We start from the raw sequence: 24,788 nt of genomic DNA on the forward strand, positions 1-24,788 counted from the left end.
AATGATTAGTCAGTCGCTCTATGGAAAATTTAATCTATTTTGTTAATAACCTAATTCTTTAAATCATTTGTCCAAAAACTAGAATTAAAGCCTCGTGGTTGTATGTAACTGCGCAACAGTCAAATTGCACTTCGAGTTTACAATCGTGTTTGTGAAAACATGAATGTTTCACACAGAAGATCCACAATCAGCACAAGTTCAAGATTAATGTCACCAAGTCAGTATCTGACCAAATGTCTCCCCTTCTGTTCCTGAGATATGATGTTTAATAGCCAGAGAAGTATTGTTGTGTGTTTGCAGAACTGACATTACAGTGAAGTTAATGTTTGACCTTTCAGATATATAATATCACTTAATCATTTTACCCTTTTTGACATTTGTGTGAAATTTTGTTTTAAGGACCTTCGACCGCCAAATTCTAACCAGTTCATTATTGAGTCCCCGTGGATGTTTGTGCCAAATTTGAGGAAACTCCCTCGAGGCCTTCTTGAGACATCACATAAACAAGAATGTGTCGGACCCAAGGTCATAGTTAACTTGACTAGACCACCAAATTTGATTGATTTCATCGTTAAGTCCAAGTGGCCGTTTGTGCCAAATTTGAGGAAACTCCCTCAAGGGGTTCTTGAGATATTGTGTTCAGAAGCAAGAGAAGAATGCAAGGCCACCGTGACCATGACCTTTGACCACCAAAATTGAGTCAGTTAATCCTAGAGTCCATGTTGACAGTTGTGCCAAATTTGAACAAATTGCCTCAAGAATTTCTTGAGATATTTCTTTCACAAAAATGAGATGGAAGCAAGGTCACATTGACCTTGACCTTTGACCACCAAATTCTTATCAGTTCATTCATGAGTCTAAGTGGATGTTAGTGTTAACTACTACTTCGTTTTTAACGAAATCTCCCTCAAGTATTTCTTGAGATATTGCCTTCACGATAGACCAAATTTAAATCAGTTCATTATTAAGTCCAAACAGCAATTTTTCCTCAAATTTGAAGTAATTTTAAGCAGACTTTAGATTTTACATTCACAAAAATGACAAAGACAAGGTCACAGTGATCTTGACCTTTGACCACGAAATTCTAATCAGTCCATTCTTAAGTTAACATTTGTGCCAAATTTAAGGAAACTGTCTCAAGGTGTTCTTGAGATACTGAGCTAAAAAGAATGAAAAAGACAAGGTCACAGTGACCTTGACCTGTGACCACCAGAGTCAAATCAGTGCATTGTTGAATCCAAGTCAGTGTTTGTGCCAAATATGAACAAAGTCTCATTCAAAGGAAGCGATGGACTGACAGCCCAAAAACATAACGCCCAAAATTTGATGCTTCCAGCTTGTCATATGGGAGGAGCCGCTGAATATCTAGGCTTCATGTCAGTGTGAACTAAAATATTTGGATTTGTGGACCAAACAAGAAATTGGAAGATTCTGCTAAGGAATCCAGAGTTATAACGAGTGTTTTTCATTATATTTTGACATCGTATGGACGAAATAATTAAAAACACATTGATGGTGAAAATTGTTAATCGCAGTTTTTCGGGAAGGTTTATGCTCTAAATTCTGCTTTTTTTTTTGCAAAAGGGCTGTTAGTGAGTTATGCAAAGCACAAACAGGTAACAAAGAGGGTCAAAAAGGTATGAAAAGAATGAAAAAAACTTAGTGACTTTACAAAAGAACCGGATAAATCATTTAAAACGACGCCTGCTGTCATTCAACTTTGCCACAATGAAAGCGCAGCGAGCGACACTGAGGAGAGAGCTGCAGCTGCTTGGTGGGTCGATGGTGATGTTTGAATAAATAGGAGATGAGAGGGCAGATTGTCACGGGGCCGAGGGATCACTCAAAATTTGGGTAGAGAGTGATGCGGGCTCCCAGGGACACCAGTTGAATGGCAGAAGGCTTCTTCCCGCTGCAGATCTCTGGCTCCACGTTGGAAATACTTTGTCCCCTGGCTCGCTATAATCTGTCAGAAAGTAAGCCCGCCGTGACACTAAGCTTTGGTGATGCGATACAGCTGGAGCGGCTGACAATGGTGACGCTAATGGCTTTCAAACTTCCCTTAAAGATGTGAAAATTGAGGAGGCTGAATAATTCACGGCAGAGCATATGCAGGGCCTGTCACTCAGCATCCAGGAGTCATCACTCTGCAGCGGTTTGTGTGGCAGAAGTTGTGACGGAGGCGAGGAAACTCGGCCTCAGAAAAGCCTGGGGACCAGAGGGGAAGTTGTGCTCCAGAGTGAGACATTCACCATTTGGAAAGAGTGACGTGCACTCGAACAAACTGACTGATGGCACCGAATTAAAATAAAGTGATGCTTTGTGACATGACAGCTGAAAACTTAAGAGGAGCACTCCAGTGAGTTGTCAGCTCAGTCACCAGAAGAAACTGTTGGCTGTTTGTATGTTTCTGCAAACCACAAATCAGTTACATCTGCACGTTTCATACGTATCATATCAGTAGGGATCCTTCATTTTTATTGATTTTGATACCATAATTTAGACTCCTTAAAGATGAGGCAAAAATACGTTTTTAACAAAAAACTTATTGTCATATTGAAAGAATGGGAACTGTTTTCCTGCCACTCATGTTTTTAGTGATTTAGATTTAGAAAAATTAATTATTGTATTTTAATTCTTATACTTACTTTGAAAGATCTTGGCATCAGTAGTTTTAATTATGTATTATAAAAATAATTAGAGTTCATAATAGGATGTTAAACAGGTTATAATTCCTTCTCTACTATCCATTTTATATTGCTGGGAAAACTAATTTCTCACCCACACAACTGAATTATTCAAGTTTCTCGCCAAAAACTAATTTTCTTTTGTTTGATGTCACATTTGAACATATCATGACGGTGTTACTTATCTTTGCCTAATACTCATTTTACCGAGCTGAACTTAAACACATCACCATGAAACCTTATGGAACTAAAACGTTATCGATTTTCAGGTTTCCAAAAAAGCGGAACCAGGTCCTCAACAGAACTGTATTTCGATCCCAATCCCTACATAATTCATTCGAGTGTGATGTAATATATGAGCTGAATTTGTTTTCGGGAGGTGGAAGCGATGGTGGACGGCATGTTGAGAAGCACGCCACGTTGAAGACCACAAACAACAAAGCGAGTCATCACTGTGTTTCCATTTGCTTTTTAGGCACCAAAAGTGGGTGTTTTTAGGAGCCCATCACTGTTTTTTTCCAGTAGGGATAGTGCAATGATGACTGGTTGTATTTTTTGCAGAGACAACACTGTGTTTCTATTTGGGAATGTATCTTCAAAACATTTTCCCAACCATCATCAAGTAGTATTTCTTTTTGGCCTAAACATATCTACACGCTGAGCATATTCGCCGTCACGCACTGCTCACACGTGCAGTGTATTCCAGGCGAAAGCTCTCTTTTCTGCCACTTTGCTCAGCAATACAGGAAGCTGCAGACTCAAACGCAGGGTGAGTCAGAGAGCCGGAGGAAGCTGTCTTGAGGAAACCAGGCCTTTTCCAGTCAGGCTCTGAGATAACGTTACCTTCTGCCATCTGCTCAGAAATGAGGAATTCACAGCTCACAGCAACTTCATACAAAAGTCTCATGCTTTTGTTTGGCTGATGTCGACAAAAAATGCTGCACAATTTCATCCATCATCAGCGTAGCAACATCAGCTCAGAATGCTGGCTTGTTCACCAAATTATGTGAACATCAATGTCACTGTGAATGTCTCGCCAAACCCTGTTCAAACTCTCCAAAATCCAATATTCGTCTGAACTGCCAAATCTAATTTGTCTGACATAATTTGGGTGGAGTCCTTGTATTCCAGTACCAAGAAGAGCTTGAATCATCCTTCACTGCACATGTAAGATCTAAAGCTGACAAGTTGCTCCTTACATCACTCAATCAAAGATAGCTTGCTCCAGTTTCATCATGTGACATCAAATCAGTGCACATCCAACATGTCTGTCCCGCAACACGGAGAACAATCAAACAGCAGGACATCTTCATACCCCCGCTGACGCAGATGGAGCGATGCCTCCGCTAGCAGCAGCCCTGGGACGAACTGTTTCATTATTGACGAGCATTAGCATTAGATACTATACCTGCTCTGTCAGGCAGGTGTCGACTCCCCCCTCAGTTATTTTTTACCCTCCACCGTTATTGTGAAAACACCAGGTGAGGACATGCTGCTGCAAGAGCGCAGCCACTTAACCTCTCCATCGACGCCCCAGCAGGGGATGCTGGGTCTCCTGATGGGGATACACAGAGCGGGGAGGAGGAGGAGGGGGAGGGAGGGAAGGAAGGGCATCAGCAGATGCCAGTGTTTCTAGCCTGATGCCGCAGCTGTCAGCACAGATGATGCCTCCGCCGTGAGTGCTCCTACACAGCTCGATGACCAACTGAGGACGCTGTGATTCCTGGACATCCAGGCTGAATGTTGGAGCCGCCTGCTCAGAGTTCCCGTTGGGACGGGAAGCTGCAGCTGAGCACCTCGACTCAAGTGACTGCTGCATCTGAAATATGTTCCCCGGCAATCCACGTCAATGAGGTCACGACAGAAATTCAAGCAGCACCGAGGAGAAGGCCTCACGTGGAAGAAAACATGGTTAAAAAGAGAGAACGGGGAGATGGAAGGCGATTCTTCTTCGGCTGAGTAGAGCCGTGTTAACGGAGCGCCCTGTGCGCCCGTAGCGGTGATGGAGCAGAAGTAGACAGATGGACGGAGACGGAAGTTTCCGGGCGCCGCTGTTCCATGCAGGTGGTCCTGGGTGCAGGGATTGTCAGTGCATGGTGAATTATTTAAATGGGGAGCGTGGAAAAGGGAATGGCTGCATCTGTCGCACATCCTTTTAAAGCCCCTCCAGCAGATGTGTTTACTCACCGCCCGTACCAGCTAACTACTTAATGGGTCACCATCGGCAGCCAAGAGTTAATTAAGCAGGCCTTTTGCAAATGGCGTGCACGTAGCATCAGCAGCGGCTCAGGTCCTATCAGGTCGTGGCAGGCACTGTAGGCCTGTGGCTTACAGATGTAGCTGCTCAAGTTCATCTTTTTACTGCGTCCTTGGCGAGCTGTATGAAAGATATCAGATTCTGTTTTGCTCTCTTGATTTCTGGATAAAGCACAAAGGGACACTTCTCCAGTAGCTGCTGCTGGAAGACCAGCTGTATTTAAAAAGTTGCATTTTCTTCACAGTGATGAGTGAGGAAAATCGATTTCACGGCACTGTGTGACTGTCCTGTTTTTCTGAAAGCAATGTCAGCTGGAAAAAGATGTCACGTATAGTATTTCGGGTTGCAAAAGTATGAAATTTTCATGTTATGTTAAGCATCTCAAAAATGATCACGGTATAATGGTATTTTGTATTACACAATGATTATTATTATTACTCTTTAGAGATATCTAGAGACTGCACCAGATAATGTGTGCAAAGTTAGAGATAACAGCACAAACTTAAAAACAGGAACAAAAAAAAAACTCAACACCAAAACAAATTACCTAATAGATTCCTAGTGGCCATTTATCTTCCCATTTATTTATTTATCTTATGTGTTTATTTAATAGGAACAAAACAGCTAGACATGCAAAATGTATATAAAGAACATATAAACAACTGAATGGACAAAAAGATTTTGTAAAAGTTTAAATGCATGTGTCTCTGTACTGTAAATACAGTTTGCACTGCACAGGACTGTGTATGCATCGACATGGGGTGCAAAAATATATTTTTCGATGTGAGAGTGCATGTGTCCGCTCATAATGCAAAATGTATTCAGTATTCATAGATCTATTGTTGGTAGAGCCTTTATCTAATTTGAGAATTTAAAACTCCTTTAAAAAATCTGCAAACCAGCAAAAAAACAAATAGAAGTGAAAACACATCTAACTTCATGTTTTCCATCCCTTCAAAAACTCATGTTCCTCTTTCATCGCTGTCGCTCAGCATCTGGCAGAAAAACATGTTATCATGAGCAGTTTGGATGTTATATGAGAGGATTATGCGAGGTGAGGTTCAAGTTGATTCGGAGTAGTTACAGCATCGTCGTCATCATATGATACATAATCTGTTTTAGAGCTCAAAGACCTCCAGGAGCCAGCGGCACTCATAATCATACATTTTTGATTGGATTGCAGTCATCGAGGACATTAAAATCTGTTGTTCCATCTAGAATGCCTTAGCGATCATCTGTTATGGTTTGGGATTATAAGAGATGACGTTGAAAATCAAACAATAGCTATGCAGCCAGGAATAAATGCATATTTACACTGTTTTCACTTAAATCTTGCTGGGTTGTATGTATGGAGTGTTTTTCTGTCGGGCTCCGTCGACAATGTTTACTGCGTCTTTACGCTACACCAAACTCTTCATCCCTACATCTACTGTTTTAACATACAGCTAATCTATAGATTTAGGAGTTGTTTATTGGCACGGGAGAAAAGAGAAAAACTGTGCATGTAAGAGCAAGAAAACCGAGAGGATTGAAATGTCTTATATAAATATACGAGAGATGCGGGTGAATCACATAAAGAACAGAAACAAAACGACTTGGAAACACAGAGGAGAGCAGTGCAAAATTGCCAAAATGCCAAAAATTCCAAAATGAGGAAAAGAGGAAATAAAATGTGGTTTTGAAAGAGTTGTGAGATCGGTAAAGTAGGAGAGAGGAAGCATCTCTTACAGAGGAAGAAAGATTCACTCTGCCGGCTGCATCAAGCCTCTTGATTTTGATGCAGCTATAAAAGCTGATTGCTTGTCTTTTCTTCACTAATCAAAGGCAAAATAATGATTTATAGGTGAACACGGTAAATTTTATCTGGTCATATTCATATGGTCCCATATGTAGATGCTGGGGTTCACAGTAAGATGCTTGTCATTAAAATTTCACACTTTTCCTGTTGTCTACATGCCAAGATCAAAAAATGAATTCATCTATAGAAACGCTGCCATCATAAAATCTATCAGTTATTTTGGAAAACCTTGGGAAAGACTGCTTTTATATTTTGCACCACATACTTTGAATTAATTAAAGTATACCTTGAATCCTGGCTGATTTAAACTGTGACTGCTTTTAACATTTTATTTATTGCTTTGTTATTGTATTATGTTGTTTTTTATTTATTTATTCTTTAATTATTTTTGTATTGTTTGCACATTTTATTTAATTTTATTTTATGCTTTATGTCTTTATTTATGTCCCAGTGGGACTTATATACACTTTATCAGCAGTAGGCTCCATGATAAGCCAAAATATGATAGCGATATATGAAGATCTGATTTAAATAGTCAATATTTTACCCATATCCAGCACCAACATGCTCCACCAGCACTCTCGTATAACAAAAAATCTCATTGGCTACTTACTGTCCCACTTCATAGAGTTTTGGTGCCGGACACAGCAGATAGTCATTGCGCACGGTGCTCGGTTTATGATCTGTAAAGAAACACAAGAAGACAAAACAGCACGTCAGAATTTGCTCTAAATAAGCAGAAAAGGACCATTTGTAAATTTCAGCGGCATTAAATTTGTGTTTTTCTCAAATTTTGGATTTTTAAGGACACACTTGGACTGGATGACTGGTACACTCTTCATGACAATGTCGACAAATTTTAACCCGCCTTTGACACTGTGGACTCCTCCAGAGTGGACTTGGTTATATCGAATTATTTTATACCGAAACACTCTATGACATTTCCAAGTAATTTTCACGTAGTGTGGTGTATATAGTCTTTATTCTTACTGTGAATAGTCGTGTTTTTACTTTATTTTTCTACCGTTCTTTGTGTCTTGCATTTTTTGTCAAGTTTACTTTGATTCAACCCGTTTTCTATTCGTCAGTAGCTGCAATAAGAGAATTTCCCCTCAATTTAGTCTAACCCTTTTATGAAATTAGTTTAGTGGTGTGTGTGTGTGTGTGTGGTGTTTTGTGTTTTGCTTAAGGTAGTTCAAAAACTTCTGAAAAAGTGGTTGTGTAAATATTCTGAACTGGAAGTACATGTAATCATGGCCAGAACCTCAATAAAAAAATATTTTAGAAAAAAGAAAGCGTTTACTTAAAAATAGTCAAAATCACATAAACACTTTGCTTTGCTATGAAAAAACAAGATTCTGTTCTGAGATACTGATCTCATCATTGTAATGCCAACCTGTAAACAATTTAGTTATTTCTAAATGCTCAATTTAATTTACCTTAACATGAAACAAAGCCACAGTTTTTATGAGCAGTATTACAAGATCCATTTTATCAACTCATTTTTACCAAATTTAAGTAGAAAGAGCTCAATACGCCAGCAATTAACAAGCGTTTGCACTGCATGGGAAGGATCATTGAAATACGTTCAAACTAAATATCAGTTAAATATAATAATATGTATGATTTATGATAATATGAACATCATGTTTTGCGTCATATGTTTGACATTTCAGCACTCTTGTATCACTGGGAGTTGCATAAAGGTTAAAAAAACAGGAAAGGATGACAGACTGGATTATGATCTGTGTTTGTGTGTGTGTGCGAGTGTGTGTATGTGTGTGTGTGTGTGTGTGTGTGTGTGTGTGTGTGTGTGTGTGTGTGTGTTCATCAGCACAGGTTAACAGAGGCCTGACACATCTTCATCCACGCAGGTCGTTGAGATTATTGATATTATTTTTTCCCCCTGCCTGTCTGCTCGGGGCTGCGGCTGACTCGGTGATGAAGACTGTGGCATCTGTTCCACATATGCGGTGTGTGTGTTCCATAGTCGCCATGATGCCTGTCCATAATTATAAGGTGCCCCACTGTTAGAAAGGTCTGGGCTGAACACATGCAAAAGCCAATAAGGGAATAAATAGCCCCAAGTGGGCGAATGTGAGACAGCCTAAACTGAGAAAGGACTAACAGGAAGACATCTGCTAATGGCCACTTCCTGATTCGGAGAGTTCTTTTTTAAAAGGGGGAAAAAAATATGCTCAAGTGTTTTACTCAAGTTGAAATGTTGAAAAATCAAAAATAACTTGTCAAGGAGGGAAGTGTTGTCATTGGCAATCGCCGATCCCACAGATCCCACGGCCAAATGAGAGCTTGAAAAGATTGGCTCTCGGTGCCAAATCCCGTTTGCTTCCTGAAAAAGGATTTCTCGACAGAACAGACTGCGAGCTCAAAATAAGGAGCACAGTGACCTACATAGCCTCCTTTCTTCTGTTCTCATCGTATACGGAGATAAAGAGCCGCTGTGAGATAACAGACATGTTGGGACAGGGGTTTGTCGTTCCTCTGAGCGCCGACCTTCCGCTCACACAGAGAGGTCACAACGTCGCAGGCCGACCCCGCTGACATCTGGTCTTGTTTTCACGTACAGCAGAGATCAGAGCGCCGCGTCACACGTATATCATGTCGGTTAGCGTGCTGCACCACATTGAATGAACTGTCGGACAACGGAGGATCCGGTCCTGTTTACATCTGGTATTAACACGCGTCTCGGGTGATCCGATCCCCGTCTTCCACAAACAGCTGAAACCTGGCCGTTAAGCCGTTAGCCGAGTGGCGTTCAGCGTGATCAGGGTTTTGTTGGTCGGCTCAGGGTCGGCTGTGTCAGACTGTGTTGACTCCTGCTGAGCTCTGTTTGCCGTTTCTCGCTCTCTTCGACGGTCACCATTTCTCTGACTGCTGAACTCCTGGAAAACTCGCAAAACTAGACGCCGTTTTGTGCTACTGTGACATCCAGAAACCGTTGTTGAGGTTGTTTTTTAAATTTTATTTAGATTATTTTTGGAGCATTTTGCCTCTAGTTGATAGTGAATGTGGGAGAAAGAGGGGATGACGTGCAGCAAAAGGCGCAGGCTGGGATCAAACCTGTGTCGCTGCGATGAAGACTGAATGTTTTGGTACACAGGGGTCGACAGTTTCAGCCTGGACGATTATTGAAGCCGATATTTAGCATTTTGCGGATTATCTGTATCAGCATTTTTTTTAATGATCGCTGATAAAATTAATGAATTAAAAAGTGCAAAGAAAGCGTCAGTATATGAGGAACTTTTACCTTGTAAAACTTTTTATTTACCTATTTTTTATTTACATTTTTACTTGACTTAAAAAAATGCTGGGAACTCTCTATCTGATGTTGAGTTGTGTATGGTTTGTTGTATGCCAAATTCTAAATATTAAAAAATATAAAGATTTTCATCTTTAGTGCAAATGCATATCTGTTCTAAATATCAGTTATCGGTCTCATTAACTACTCATAATCAATATCAGTATCAATATCAGCCTTGTAAAACCAACATTGGTTGACACCTATTGTAATGTGCTCTATATCCACCTTTCAGCTGTGATCCGATTACAGCAGAAAAATAACTTTTGCACGTGCAATGTGGTTTGTTTTCCAATCCTGCGCTGATAAATGTGATGCGCTGCATTGCAAAAGTTCAAATTTGCAGTGCTGACGATTATGAGTGCAGCTAAAGACTGAAAGCTATTAAAAGGTGGCAAGTTATGGTGAATTTGAAGGTCAAGGCTTCTACTATGACGTGGTTGAAAGCAGTGCTCAAAGATTAAATAAACAGCTAGTATCTCTGTAACTTTTCAATAAAAAATCATTATAATGAGAATAAAAACAATTGCCTGAGTCATATTGTGTGTGGAACAGGAAAGCTACCTGGACAAAGTTTAAGTACATATAATGCCTTCACAAAGGACACAGTGCTCACTGCCATGCCAACTTCTCCATCTCTATGTCTTATATTAGGACACTATGAAATGTGGTAATCCCCTTCAGAGTCTTGAGTTCTGCAGAAGTCCACATGTGAGCCTTTGTGGTTTTATCAGTAATGCATGAGATTCAAACTGCACTAATGACTTCCTTGTTTGACAAATTTAGTAGCACTGAATTCTTTGTCTTTGTTACTGTGAACAGCACATGACTGCAGGCTGCAGGATCTGTGTTGCAGTCAGCTGTACGACTAACAAGTAGCAATGTGGGTCTGTTTGGTGAAAAAATAAAGCTTTCCTTTATTATAGACACCAAACAGAAAAGTAAAAAAACTTTAACTTCTGGTCTGAATTAAGCTCACACATAGACGTTTTCTAATCCAGTCAAACTTATATCGGATTAACTGACAGAAGTTTTAAACAGATCTTGTATAAAATATAAAGGGTTCATTACTATAATGACAAATGTCCTTCTTTTTAAAAACACATTACAGTTAAGTTAATATCAGTGGGGGCCGGAGGAATTTATCATGTGACTCCACATTTGGATTTTTTTTGTTTATTCATAGTGATAAGAAAAAAGAAACTTCAGAAACTGCCTTATATGTGTGGGGAGAAAAGTCAGTGTGCAGTTTTAGCTGCAGAATATGTGGAATATCGACAGAAACGAAGAAAAACGTGTGTTAAATTAACACTTTATAGCTGCAGTTTGAGCTCAGGAGTTTAGGAGCATGATCCTAGGGGAGCTCTTTGGTGAGAGAATGAATTTGGTGCTTTTTAAACTTGACCCCGTGACAAACACAATTTTCAAAATTGGTCCAGTTTTGAGCAAGAGCAGCTGCTAAGCATGCTGCAGTGTAACCACTCTGAGCAGGTTTGCACTTTTAAGAACAGCTGTGCTTGAGGGCACAGCTAACGGGAATCCTAACAAATAAACAAATAACACTCTGCTTATTTGTGCTTATTTTTCGCCACTCACAGTCTCAGATTGTTATTCTAAATGTCTGAGAAAAGAATTTGTACAAAGATATATACTTCTCTGTTAAAGGGTAAGATCCTTTTTGTTTAACCAGAAACAGCCCCAAAAACACTATTGCCAATTCTACCAGACTCCATTTAAATAAACACTCATTCTGGCATGTTGAGAGTCATTATTATTTACAGAAAAACAGAGGAAGATAAACTAGGGAAAAATGAATATTAAGTAACCAAATAAATAAACAGTAATCCGTGAAAACACCTGGTGTTTGGTGAGCAATCTCTTCATCCCTGTACCTCGTTAAAATCACGTTTCAATCAACTGTTTTAAGCTGCTTTATATTTGCTATATATTTGCTCCATATTAAAACTGTTCCAAAGCTTCACTCCACAGACTGATATACAAAAACAAAAAAAACAAAAACATATTTCCACAATTTAGTTTGGTAAATTAAGGGTTAATTTTAACCATATCAGAGTTGGTGACTGTTAGAATAGAGGAAACATGACCCAAATGGCTTCCATGAGTTTTGATGTGTTTCGTTTGAACTTTGAGGAAGTGTGTTTAACGCCGACAGAATCACTGTTTGCTTTCATGGACTCATGGATGGTGGGTTTGGCGATGGCGATTTCAAGGCCGTTTGTGGTTAAACAACAAAGATTTTGCTCTTTAAAAAAAAAATAAAAAATTTAAAATGGTCAAACAGCAGCTGGGTTTCCATTACAGATTTGTGCAAAATTAAAGCAATATTTTTGAAATTTTGATGAAACACAATTGCGCGGTGACCGCATTTCAATTGAGCGACATTATGTGACTTCTCTCGCGATGTTACGCAACTCTCCTCTCGCAATAACACTCCAGTAACCATGGCGATCGTTGTCCAAAACATTGGCAGTTTTATTTCTATTGCAGCCATCTAAAAAAGCCGATCTAATATTGCTGTAATTTCTTTGTCTCGTACAAGAGTTAACAAGATCTCTGACATAACGAGTCACGTTTTGTATAACGTCATATGACTTTGTTGTACTTTTTCTTCTTCTTTGGGTTTAAAGGCGGTTGGCATCCATAAAGTCGCATCCCATTGCAGTTTTGCAAAATATGGCCTTTCAAAATCGCAATTTCAATTTGCGCAGTTAATGGAAATGTGCTCACTCACAAAAACATTCTGAGCCTGTCAGTGGCAAAAACAGCACTCTTAGTGGATGTATACTGACGGTGCAAGCATGCCAGAGTGGTTACACTGCAGCCTGTTTTGCAGCAGTCTCACTCTATACTCAACACATTTCAAAAACTGTTGTCCACATTATTCACTTAAAACTACCAAACTTACCCTTTATCAGACTCTGCTCTAGATATGAATGCAGGATGTACTATAGCCATTTATTTGCAGCACTTACTGAAGGTTTGCTGGTCGACGATGAAGCTGCAGACGACGCCTTCATTGCTGCGGCCCAGAGTGAAGCCGTTCCCTCTGAGGACGATGTCGAAGGACTCTGTGGAATGTAAATAAACACGAGATAAGACTGAGAGGAGGAACCCACAAATATTACAGATGTAGAGTTTCTTCTTGTGTGTATCTGGTTACTGTACACCAACAGATACGATCTGACATCAGGCAATCGTGTTTTCATTTACTTTTACTGCCTACTGTTTAAAAAACGACGACTGCTGTAATATAAAAAGTTTCATGAATATGAATAAAAATGTAAGAAACCAGACCATCTTTGGTGAAGGGATTTAAAAAAAAAAATCTAATGATTTCGAAGTAATATTCAAGTTCTGAGATGGCTGGAAGTATCAACAGCAAGTTTTTCTGAATTGAATTTAATTGAAAATATAATAATTATAAAAATAAATAATAAAACAATAATAATTATAATAAACTGTATCTGTAAAGCACCTTTCATACAGGATTTGCAGCCCAATGTGCTTTTTAAGAAAGAATTTACATGCACAAAGTGCTTCACATCAAAACACACAGAGGACAAATAGACATAATAAAAGCTGCATGTAAAAATAAAATAAAATCAGAATAGAATACACACAATGCATTCTCAAATGGATAAAATAACTATAACTATATTGACTCTATATCACCTTTTACCTCAGTTTAAAAGTCTCTCTCTATTACAGAGATGAGGAAATACAAAGACGTCTGTTTTACGCAAACTTAAATTTCAAAATAAAAGTCCTCTGACAACATATGTTTCAACAGAATCCCATCAGTTGTTGACAGAAGGTATTTTATTTTGAAATATTTGCAGGACCGTGTTGTTGGCAATGCAGGAGCTTGTACGACTTCTTAAATTTTGTGGATTTTGTGCTTAGAAATGTAGAAATATAGTACTCATAGCAGCACGAAACTTAAAAGCTCACAACACTTGTTGTGATTGTGCTATGACGAGCCACAATTAAAAAAAAAGAACCAGGCAAAGAGGCTGGGAAGAGCTGCAAAATGTTAAATAATTTCAGTTTTCTGAGGTTCAGAGGGGATTTCGACTGTCCCGCGATGGTGTACGTGATTGATCCACTCCTTGTCTCTAAGCAGACTTGCTGAACTGAGGAATTTTTCCTCTTAGAAAGACGTCATAAGTTCACTAAGCAAGCAGTAAAAAGAAGGATTCCTGCTCCAGGGACTGACAGCAGCAGGAGGATCCACTCACGGTTCACACAGACACTGGAGGGCTCCACACTCAGGATCTCTGTGCACGATCGCTTTAATATCTGGAGGATGAGAGAAAGAAAAAAAAAGAAATGGGTACATTATCTCTCGAGGGCCAAGAATAAATACATCAAGTCCTGGCCGTTATCGGCTCTGTCAAGTTTAGAAAACAGATTAGGGTGCAACACCTGAGAAATGTCTCGCTCCTGATTCGGGCCTGGCGGCTAAAGAAGGGCGCTGAATATCAGCGGCGAGGAGAACAGGAGGGAGAAACGGCAGCTGTGTCAGCCTTTATGGGAAAATTATGCAAGACTATTACATTCCTCAGTTCTATTAAAAACCTCCGGGATCCTGCATTATCATATAAAGAGGCCTGTGTGAGCCCACTGTCATGGAGCCGCACTATCCGCTGTGATTCAATAAATCAACAAAGGACAAACTATGCAAATCCCAGTACACAGTCGGTAAAAAGAAGCATATTAACTGCAATATAGGACACTTGAACCTTTCATTTGATGTTGGGTGAAACTTCAATCTGAGGAGAGGAAGAGGGGAGTGTTTACAGCGGCCTTATTAAATATGATGGTTTGATATGGAATCGTTAAAAGGGGAGAGGGTTGTAGATGACAGCTGGGAGGAAAAGGATCTGCTGCTGTTCCTCTGTGCCACTATTTTCCCCGTCTAATTACTTCCTTGGCAGTGCCCGAGATAAAAAGGAAAAAAAAAAAATGACTGTTTGCCTGCCTCAGCTTAAAATGATGGAGGGACCCGAGCAATGACATTGGGCCTCATGCAGCAACATTCATGTACAATTTTAGATTTTTTTTCTAAATTTTCTTACCATATTAGCAGAGGGAATAACCCCAAAACACTAAATAATGGCAGGTTGGTAGCAGTGTTGAGATCAGGATTTATTCACATTTTTACCAATAAATTTCCACGACTTTGAAAATCAGAAGACTTTACAGTCTATGAAAACACCATCAATACTCCTTTTTGCTCTTTTTCATCATTTCAAGAACTTATTTAAATATGTTATTTAAACACAAAATTCATTCAGATCAGGATTATAACAGAATATTTAAATATAACTAAAGGATTGATCGATATGAATAAGAGGAGAAGGGGTGGTACAGAAAAGGGGAGGCATGTTGAATATTTTTTTAAGCACTGGGGACAGACTTTTGTTTTTTATTTTGGCTTAAGAAGGTGCAAATGACTTCATGTGGCTGTATTTTCTGTTTATTTGATTGCCAGTCTTCTAAAAAAGAAAAATGTCTTAGGTTTGGAAGGGATCACTTGCTTTTTTAAATTTGGACTTTTTTTTGAAGATTTTTGATTAAAATATTCTGGCAATATTTTTGCTTCAATTTTTTGGCAATTTTTAAAGAAAACATTTTGGCTTTTTTCTACTTGTGGTAAATGTTTTCAAAATCTTGGCATTTTTTGGCCAACATTTTGGCCATTTATTTATTTATTTATTTTAAGTTTTTATTTTTGAAGGAAAAAATTAAGAATTATATTTTCTTTACAGAAAATGATTTTTAAAGAACATTTGGGCTTTATTTTAATTTTTGGTAATTTTTGAAAAATAAAGTTGGCTTTTTTAAAAAAAAAAAAGGTTTTAAAAAACCTGCTGGGTTTTTTTTAATATTTGTTTTTTATAAATCACCAAAATGACACCAACTATCACAACCAGAAACCGTAAAAACAGACATTATTGTCAGATTTATAAATTTTGAACGGTCCTTGAACACATGTGTTATTATACAGGTTTGTGAAATGGATAAATGGCTTTTCCAAAACTTTGGGGGTACATTTTGTTTTTCATGTTTTACATGACCGTACATTACATTTGAATCAATGAACCAAGTATAAAGGCATTCTTTAGCCCTAAAATTTAATAATCATTATAATAACTTTAAAACGTAATCTAAGTTTAGCTGTGTGTATACATACATTTTTTAAAATGTCCTTCCAAATCTAAAACTCATGGTTCCTTGCATGGGGAAACCAAATGTGGCCTAAAAAAAACCAACATTTTTCTCTCTTGTCTTGGTCAGAATGCTCTCAGCAACTTGTGGGAAAAATAAGAAAATATTAGTGAATCCAAGAAATCAATGGGTACTATCAAAACAAAAATACAAATGGACAAAAAAGACAAAATTTGTTCATATATCTTTTTGCATGGGGCCAGATGTTTTCCTGTGAAGTACAAAAATGTGAAAACTTCTGCTCCAAAATGAGAAATTGGAACAGCAGCATTTACTTTTAAATATGTCAAATTCTTGATCTTTTTAAGGAACTTTCAGTAAATTAAGTCATTCATCAGGGCTGGACGACGTCAGTGTTTCGTAGATAATAAAATATGAGCTCTGAACGCTGAGATTAGAGGCCTCAGTTTGGTTGAACTCAAACAGCAGCTCTTCATTTCTCTGGGATCTGGTGACAAACATTATTTACAGGCAGCAGGGGGAAGAGGAGGCAGTCGTCCAAATACTCAAAGTCATCCCAATATCGCAGCCAGCGCTGTAACTGGTGGGGTTTCTGAGAGGACGAGGATGGTTTAGTCATTTAGGGGGAATAATTGGGTGGGAAGGTTCTTGAGGTTCTGCGTCACAATAATATCTTGAAGTTGGCGTCACAGAACAGGTCGCTAAATTCAGCTGCTCAGCAGCTGAAGGAAGTTAACGATAACGATGTGGCTACTTTGCAATTTGGGGTTTTCCCAAATTACCCGCAGCTCAGACAACAAAGGCCCAGAGGTGCACAAAAACATGTATAAATAAATGTCCTGAATGGGCGCTAAAATAAAACTTTGCCGAGCTCTCTCTGTGAGTTTTGTCGTGCTGGTCACAGAGGCGGGGTGGATCCTGCAGCAAAAGGCTGCACAGATGATCTCAAATCCTCGAAATCCAACAGAGGAGCGAGGAGGCCAACTAGTCAGGAATCCAGTATTACTAATCAGAGAGGAATGCTGCGCGTTTCATTTGGATGCTGGAAGCGTCACAGTGCTCGAAGCCTCCGAGGACTGAGGCGAGGAGCTTTTTGTTGTTGTGCAGGACAGTCTTGTACAAAACATTTTAGAAAAAAAAAAAAAGACTTTAATGGGGAGGACGACCTTGTGAAGAGGACTCTGTGTGTGCTCTTGAAATAAAAAATAAATCTTAGCTCAGCACAGCTTAGAAGCATAATCAAATCCGCTTTTTTCAGTCAGAGTCTTTAAACATATTTTAATGTTAATTATTACGAGCTGGATTTACGTGCTCCGGAGAGATGACAATGTTCTAGGTTGTGTCATTTTTTCCTTTTTCCCTTTTCAGGGTGCTAGTCATGGTTATTCATGTTTAACCCTTTGAAAACTGGGAAAATTGGCTTGATTTCTTTCAAGAGCATGGGAGCAAGGTTATCAGAAACTAAACAAGAAATGCACAAAAACTAACGAAAAATAGAACGAAGAAAGAGTAAAATGTTGCTAGAAAATTACCTGAAAATCAGCAGGAAAAGAAAAGTAAAAAGCAACGATGAACAAGGCCATGATCTTAAAAAAAAGTGTTGACAAAACAAAAACTTCTAATAATACACAAACATAATATACATATATTCTGTGACATAATTCTAAATAAACTGAATTGTCATAAATGTAGTTTTTTGTTTTCTTTGTTTAATCATTTTCTGATCATTTTCTATCTTTCTTTTAAAAACTAAGTTTCAGGTGGTTTTCTCGTCACTTTTTATCAATTTCTTTTTTAATGCCTTTTTTTAAAAATGTGGGTTTAAATGCTTGTGAAATGCATCTGAATGCAACACGAGAAAAATGTTGTCGATCCAGGTTTGAAAGGGTTAATAATGGTCCGGCAACTGTTACAAGTGTTTTGGATGAATTGTGGTTGCATTTTTAATCACTTTTTATCATTTTGCTGCAAAAAGTATAGAAGATGCATCGCCGAGACACAGTTTAGAGCACCTTGGATGACATTTGGGGGTCATGCAACTGTTGGAATTTTAAAAACATCATTTCACGTACATTTAAATTTAAACACGAGAAGAAGAGATTAAAAGGCATGAGATACTCTGCACATTGTCACCCTGGCATCTTCAGCCGCAGTTTCAGAGCCTCCTTTGCTTTACAGTCATGTTTTAAAAGCTCCGTAATCAATCAAAGTTGTTGTACAACAGAAACAGGACACACCCTTTGGCTCTGCGTCCCTCCAGCTGCATGTCTGTCAGCTCCGTCTTACTTCTGCTCTTTTTCCTAAACACTGCTGGCCTTGTCGGCTCCGACACAGATGCGAGTCCAGCTTAGGTCAGCGCGCTCCGCGGGGCTCCGGGCTCACATTCATGTAAAAATGTTGCCATACAAACCCCCGCCTTGGCTGACAGCGTTTCGGCTAAAAGCTGCAGCAAATGGAAAGTATCACTAATTGGCTGGCAGCGGCCGAGGAGGCTGCTTGGGAAACTTCGTATAAACACTGTTTAAGGGGGACTCTTACGCTCTGACAGCTATTCACTGATTACAGCACTGCACTGACAAGATGACACTTCTGAATTTATCCTCTAAAATAAAAGCACTTATTGTATTGTAGCGCTGCTGCTGCTGCTGCTGCTGCTGCTGCTGCACTGAGAGTTTTGACACAATAAAAACACAGCGAAGAGGATGTCATATGGACAGTGACTAACTGTCAAGCTGCTCCAGTTCCAGCGTCTTAATTTGCTACAGAGTGGCAAAGACATTTCCTTCTCCGTCTACAAACTGAGGACACAACGAGCAGTTATTTCCACAGACATTTTCCATGCAGCTTAGCAGCGAGTTCACAGAGGTTTTTGCCTAAATTTGTGACCAACTTAAGTAAATTATTCTGCCTTTCCGCCCACCTGAATCCCAAATTTACCCATTTTAACTATTTATTTCTAAAATAATAAAAAAAAATGAAGAAACAACTTTAAATAATGACCAGTTTTGTGTCAAAGTGTTGCTTATTTATCTCATACATCAACCTCAAATCAGAGGTGGCTACAAGTCCACATACACACACACACACACAAGCAGAAAGTAGGCGAACTTACAGAATTGACGATGCCTTTGAGTGCGTGGAAGCCATCTTTGACAGGAAACACTTGGTCCTTGGTGTCCGCGATATCAGCAAGCTGTCGGTAACCGTCAAAGAGTTGAGTAAACAAGAAGTACTGCGGATTTAACGCCGCTTTCTTCTTTTTCTGTTTTCCCTCTTTATGACTGAGCACTGTCTTTCCTTTCATATCATGGGCAGGAGGAGACATAGCAGATGGCATGACTGTGGCAAACACTTTGCTCAACCATAAAAAAAAAAAATCACTGCAACACAAACTGGGAGCAATATTGCCTTTTGTTTTTTGACTTAATAAGAGCTCATCACAGGATGGTTACCAATGGTTACAAGGGACAGGCCACCATGTCTGAGGAGAGACAGTGAAACTCCAGACAGCACTGACTTTGGAGCAGCTCAGACAATCTGACATCTTTTGTGATACAACTCTAGAGATTATTTTATCATTATATTATATATAAAATATCACAAGTTGTGGAGAAAAAAAAATGAAAGTAGAGATCAGATTTTTCTTTGGGCGGGTAAATCTCCCAATTTCTAAACAGTGTGAACAGTGCGGCAGGCCAATAACTGATTTAACAGCCAACATAAATGAATCCACAGTTTATACTTAACCCTTTGAGACATCAGTTTTTTCTTGTTCAGATGCATCACGAGCTTTTTTAACCTTTGAAACCTGAGAACGTTTGATTTCTTTCGAAAAAATGGCTAAAAAGGAAGCAACTCAAGAAATGTCCCTCAGATTATAAAAGGTCAGGAAAATGTGACAATAAAATGACCTAAAAATGTGGTTTTGAATAAATAAATAATTAATAATAATACTTTTTTTTTTTTTTTTACTTAATTCATTTCATATTAATAATTAACTTAATTTAGACTTTTTTTCTTTTTTTTATATTTTCATACAATATAATTTCCTGCTATGTTTTTGAAAGAAATCAGAAATCAGAAATCAGAAATCGTCTTCTTATGATCTGGTAAAATGTTTGTTTCTAACTGCCTAATGACAGAGAAAATAACCTGTATTTCCATTTTATTCCCATAGAAAGTTTCCACTTTGAACATTGCTGGAGTGTTGCAACCCTAATAATAATTGTTTTTAACTTAATAAATAAAAAAAATTCAGCTCTATTGTTTGTTTCCATGTATCTTATTCATTATTTATTTTTGTCTTTTCATTATGAAGAGCCCCAGTAGCCAGGTGTATCCAATCAATAAACTTGCCAATAAAGAAAAATGCATCAAAAATAAATACATGTCATCTAATCACCACAGGAAACCAGAAACCAAAGTAAAACTAGAGAAAAATTAAAATCTGCTGAACAGCTGTTGTTGGAGCTCCAGAACTGCACTGCGAGCAGCATATTTTACCTTTGTTTGGCAAAACAATGACTGTTTGGAGCAAACTGAACATGCAGCTGAACATCTGAAAAGTGGATTATGCTGCAGGAGTGATTTAAGAGAGTTTTCAATGATATCGGTGTAAGACATGGGTTTTGCATACAGGTAATGGCACTCACATTACATGTGTTTACCTTTCTTGGCACTCCTCCAACATGGCAACGTGCTATATTGCTATAAAATGTAATCGTTCGGCATACATTCAGTGACAGACTTCACTGGTGTTTCACTGCTGCAGATTAAGACCAAAGATTTCCTACCTGCTGCTCGTCGAAGTCCTTGATACCCACACAGTAAACACGGGCGCCGTATTTCCTCGCCTCATCAGCCTGCAGATCAAACATACGCGTAGATGATGTACAACAGAGACAAAACTGAATTCATGCAGGAAGTCCAGAGACCAATCAAGAATAACTAAACTAAATATCCAGAATAAATAAATATATTAAAAAAATACTAGTTAAATATATAAAAGTTTTAACAAGAAGAATATATTTTAAAGACTGAGAGGAAAAGGTAAAATTATTTTATTTAAAAGGAACTTGTAGAGTAATTAAACTAAAATATGAGGTCAGACCAAAAAAAAGTTCAATAAAAAAAGTAAAAAAAAAAAAAAGTAAATATTTTGCAAAAAGTGAGACAGATAGGAACATTTGTTTCATATCGGGATTAAAAATTAAACTAAAATTAAAGTTAAATAAAAAAAAGGCAAGTAGAAAGACAAAACTGCATATTTTAAAAACATGCGAAAGGGCAATTTATTTATTTGGAGGAAAATTCCACAAAAATAAAAGTTAAAATAAAAAAAGGCTAAAAATTAAAAACTTTTTTTTAAATAGCACATTTAAAAAAAGAGAGAATTAAAGGGAATTGTATTTCATAATTGAAGAAAAATTAAACAAAACTTAAAGTTAAAATAAAAAAACGTTTAATAAATTAAAGTTTCAAAAAACAGTATACTTCAAAGAAAGAAGGGGAAATTTTATATTTGCATGAAAAATAAACAAGACAGTGACATTTATTTTATATTTAGAGGAAAATAAAAGTAAAGACAAGAAAAAAAATGGGTACATGCAAGAAGTCGAGGCACCAAATCGCATTTAAGACAAAAATAAAAAATAAGTATTTTACTAATTAAACAAATAAAAGAAAGAAAAAAACTGAGGGAAAATAGAAAAGTAAAATACAATAAATTAGAAATTAAGTGAAGCAGGACAGTCGTTGCATCAGCTTGGTGGGAACCAGCATTAACTCTCTTGTAGCAGCAGAATTTCACCATTTTGACACTTGCACAACAAAACTTGTACTGTTTGATTACATGAATCTCACCTCTTTCACTGTGAGCTCGTGAACGTAAACTTCAAGTTTCCCGTCTGTCAAAGCCAGAATGATGCTGGAGGACTTCGTCCCTTGTTTCTGTATCTGAACTGAGGCCTTCGGGTTTGAACGGAGGACAAACATTTCATTACATCTCAATTTCACAGTCATTTGAATATTTGTTAAAAAAATCTGCTGTAACTGGATTTATTAGTGAGGGTAAAGTGACCTCTTTTATGCCCTCGTGCATGTATGTTTCACCGGCTGGTTTAACGTCCCGCAGACGCTTCAGACCCTCTTCGATCTCGTATCTGAAAACACACACAAAATGAATTGTTGATACTTTGTTCCACATGCACTCTGCTCTTCTGAAATCATGTCAGAGTCCTCACATGATGGTTTTTCACACTGTGGTTTAATGTATCATCATTTGTGAAACGTCATTTAGTGGAAACTTGTGGTTACAGTCACGCTGAATACCACAGCATCTAAAAACAGACGTTAACAAGTTGTTCTGGTAATAAAGATGAAAATAGAGACTGTTTATGAAGCACTTTGGCATTTAAAGGCCCAGTGAGAATTGAACCTCTAACCTCAACCTAATGTCACCAAGCAAACATTCACAACAGAGGCCTGCAGGAAGAGGATAAGATCACTGAAAAGCCCAAAACAGCAAAACGCTTTCACAGTTTGTGACCACAGCAAAGTAAAATGAATGTAAATACAGTCAGATATGGAAAATTGATATATCAGCTTTGGAAAGAGTACTAGTTTCATATAACAATGAGATTCTGATTTCAGAAATAACAAGTTTATTCTGATACTTAAAACATAAACACATAATAAATGTATTTTGTTCTGTATAATGAAATTAAAGATCACACTTATATGTGAGACCACACTCTATTATTCTTAGCAATGAATTTAATCAGAAAACAGGAATATTGACATCAGTTTATGTTTTTTATACTACTTAATAATACCGTATTACTATCTATTTTAATCATTTTTTTGTCAGCCCTGATTGTCTCTTTGTTGTTTTCATTATGAAAAAACTCAAAGGACCTTAAACTCTGCAATATATATAAAAAAATAAACAATTTTGTAAATTTTGACACAAAAATAATTCATATCCTTTTTATAGGTTCTAAGAATAAGTGATGGGGCTCCCAGATACTCAATAAAAACTTTTATCAGAAGTTATTGATGTGCAGAGCAACTACTTGTAGACAGGAAGGCCTTTTATGGGCTAATCTAGTGAGTAACTACCTGACTTATCAACTTACTTCATCACAATGGTGCAATAATCATGTGCAATTCCTTTGATACCATAAAACAATCTAGATTATTGATTAACACCACTGCCCACACTGATCAAATACACATACAAGGGTTTGTGACAGTTGACACATTTACATCTTCTTGTAACTGTGAGCTGTTAAAAACAAAATGTTAGTCACACATTGCGCCTTTAGTTAAGATTCTCCTTAAATTCCAAGTTAAGACTTCCTTGAAATTAAATGAGATGCATAAAAGAGTCGCTTTGGTGTTTCCCTCTCTCTTCTCCGGCTCGCTGCCTCTCACAGACACACACACAAAAAGCAGGGCTTTTGCAGAGCTCCATTTCATGACTATTTAGTTGCATTTTGTAACCATGGAGCACTACTTTGATTTATAAATACTATTAATATATGAACTGAGAGAGCTGTTAGTTTGTTTCCTTCTTGCAGCGGATGAATCCTCATACTGCAGTTACAGTTTAACTTTCTGCTAACGCTAGCATCCAACTGTTGACCGAACGCTTAAAGTCTACAGCAAAAAACATCAACACTTTCAGCATGAGACGTGTCCTTCAAAATAAAAGCACCATGGGTTCTGCTTTTTTAATTGAATTTTAACAATATTTTATTAAACTTTACTATAAGTGTACTTAATTCAACTCCATGCTTTATTGAACATTATGACAGGATTTATATATCAAAAAAAAATGCACTGCAGGAATTGAATGCTGCCACCAGCAGCAACATGCCCAAGCAACCGGATTTTTTCATAGTAGCTGGTGATTTTTATCAACTCATCCTTCAGCTCTGAAGCAGGATCAAGATCAAATGTAATTTTGTTTAAAAAATGACATATAAACCTAGGCTCTACCTTCTTCTACCTTCTATTTATTTAACTTTATTCTAACAGTAGTTTATGAAACTTTTCCTTACGGCAGCAGCTACTTTATTTGTAACTGCAGTTCATTGAATAATTTTGTACTTTTTAAGGATCAGAAGAGATTTCAAATTATCATATCATTATATTGCCTAAAAATATCTGATATTATTTCAAAGCCATATTGCCCAGCCATTCATGAAAGCAGCAGTCTGGCTGTAAAGTGCTTTATTTAAACCAGTAAAACACGACATGACTCCGATATTAATGTATTCTAAAGAGTGCAGTACCTGTCTCCAGTCAGCGGCAGCAGGACTTGTGCTTTGGCCGAAAAGACGATGAACGAGACTCTCATTCTGGGGCTGAAAAGAAAAACAAAAATATCAAAAATTAGAAACCAGAAATTCTCCACTTTTTTCAAAATATCGTATTCCGAAAATGGAATATCACCAAGCTTAGACAATATACTACGATACTGTAATATCTCTTTGGGCTTTCTCCTTCCTT

At 37.8% G+C, this 24,788-nt stretch overlaps 1 protein-coding gene across 2 annotated transcripts in view; it reads right to left on the reverse strand.

Annotated features, from left to right (window-relative positions):
* The window catches only part of antxr2a (ANTXR cell adhesion molecule 2a), a 114,154-nt gene that overhangs the window by 77,480 nt on the left and 11,886 nt on the right, over positions 1–24,788 (reverse strand). For both annotated transcript variants that reach the window (XM_042487620.2, XM_088076337.1), the window contains exons 3-10: positions 24,572–24,643; positions 22,354–22,435; positions 22,137–22,241; positions 21,068–21,136; positions 19,387–19,467; positions 14,321–14,381; positions 13,055–13,150; positions 7,356–7,425 (exon numbers count right to left, since the gene is read on the reverse strand). In XM_042487620.2, coding sequence (XP_042343554.1) covers positions 7,356–7,425; positions 13,055–13,150; positions 14,321–14,381; positions 19,387–19,467; positions 21,068–21,136; positions 22,137–22,241; positions 22,354–22,435; positions 24,572–24,643 — 636 coding nt within the window. The remainder of the gene's footprint in view (positions 1–7,355; positions 7,426–13,054; positions 13,151–14,320; positions 14,382–19,386; positions 19,468–21,067; positions 21,137–22,136; positions 22,242–22,353; positions 22,436–24,571; positions 24,644–24,788) is intronic.

Source organism: Plectropomus leopardus, chromosome 4 (assembly GCF_026936395.1).
Source record: "Plectropomus leopardus strain MGB_pleo_1.0 chromosome 4, ASM2693639v1, whole genome shotgun sequence".
In the NCBI taxonomy this organism is placed as follows: domain Eukaryota; kingdom Metazoa; phylum Chordata; class Actinopteri; order Perciformes; family Serranidae; genus Plectropomus; species Plectropomus leopardus.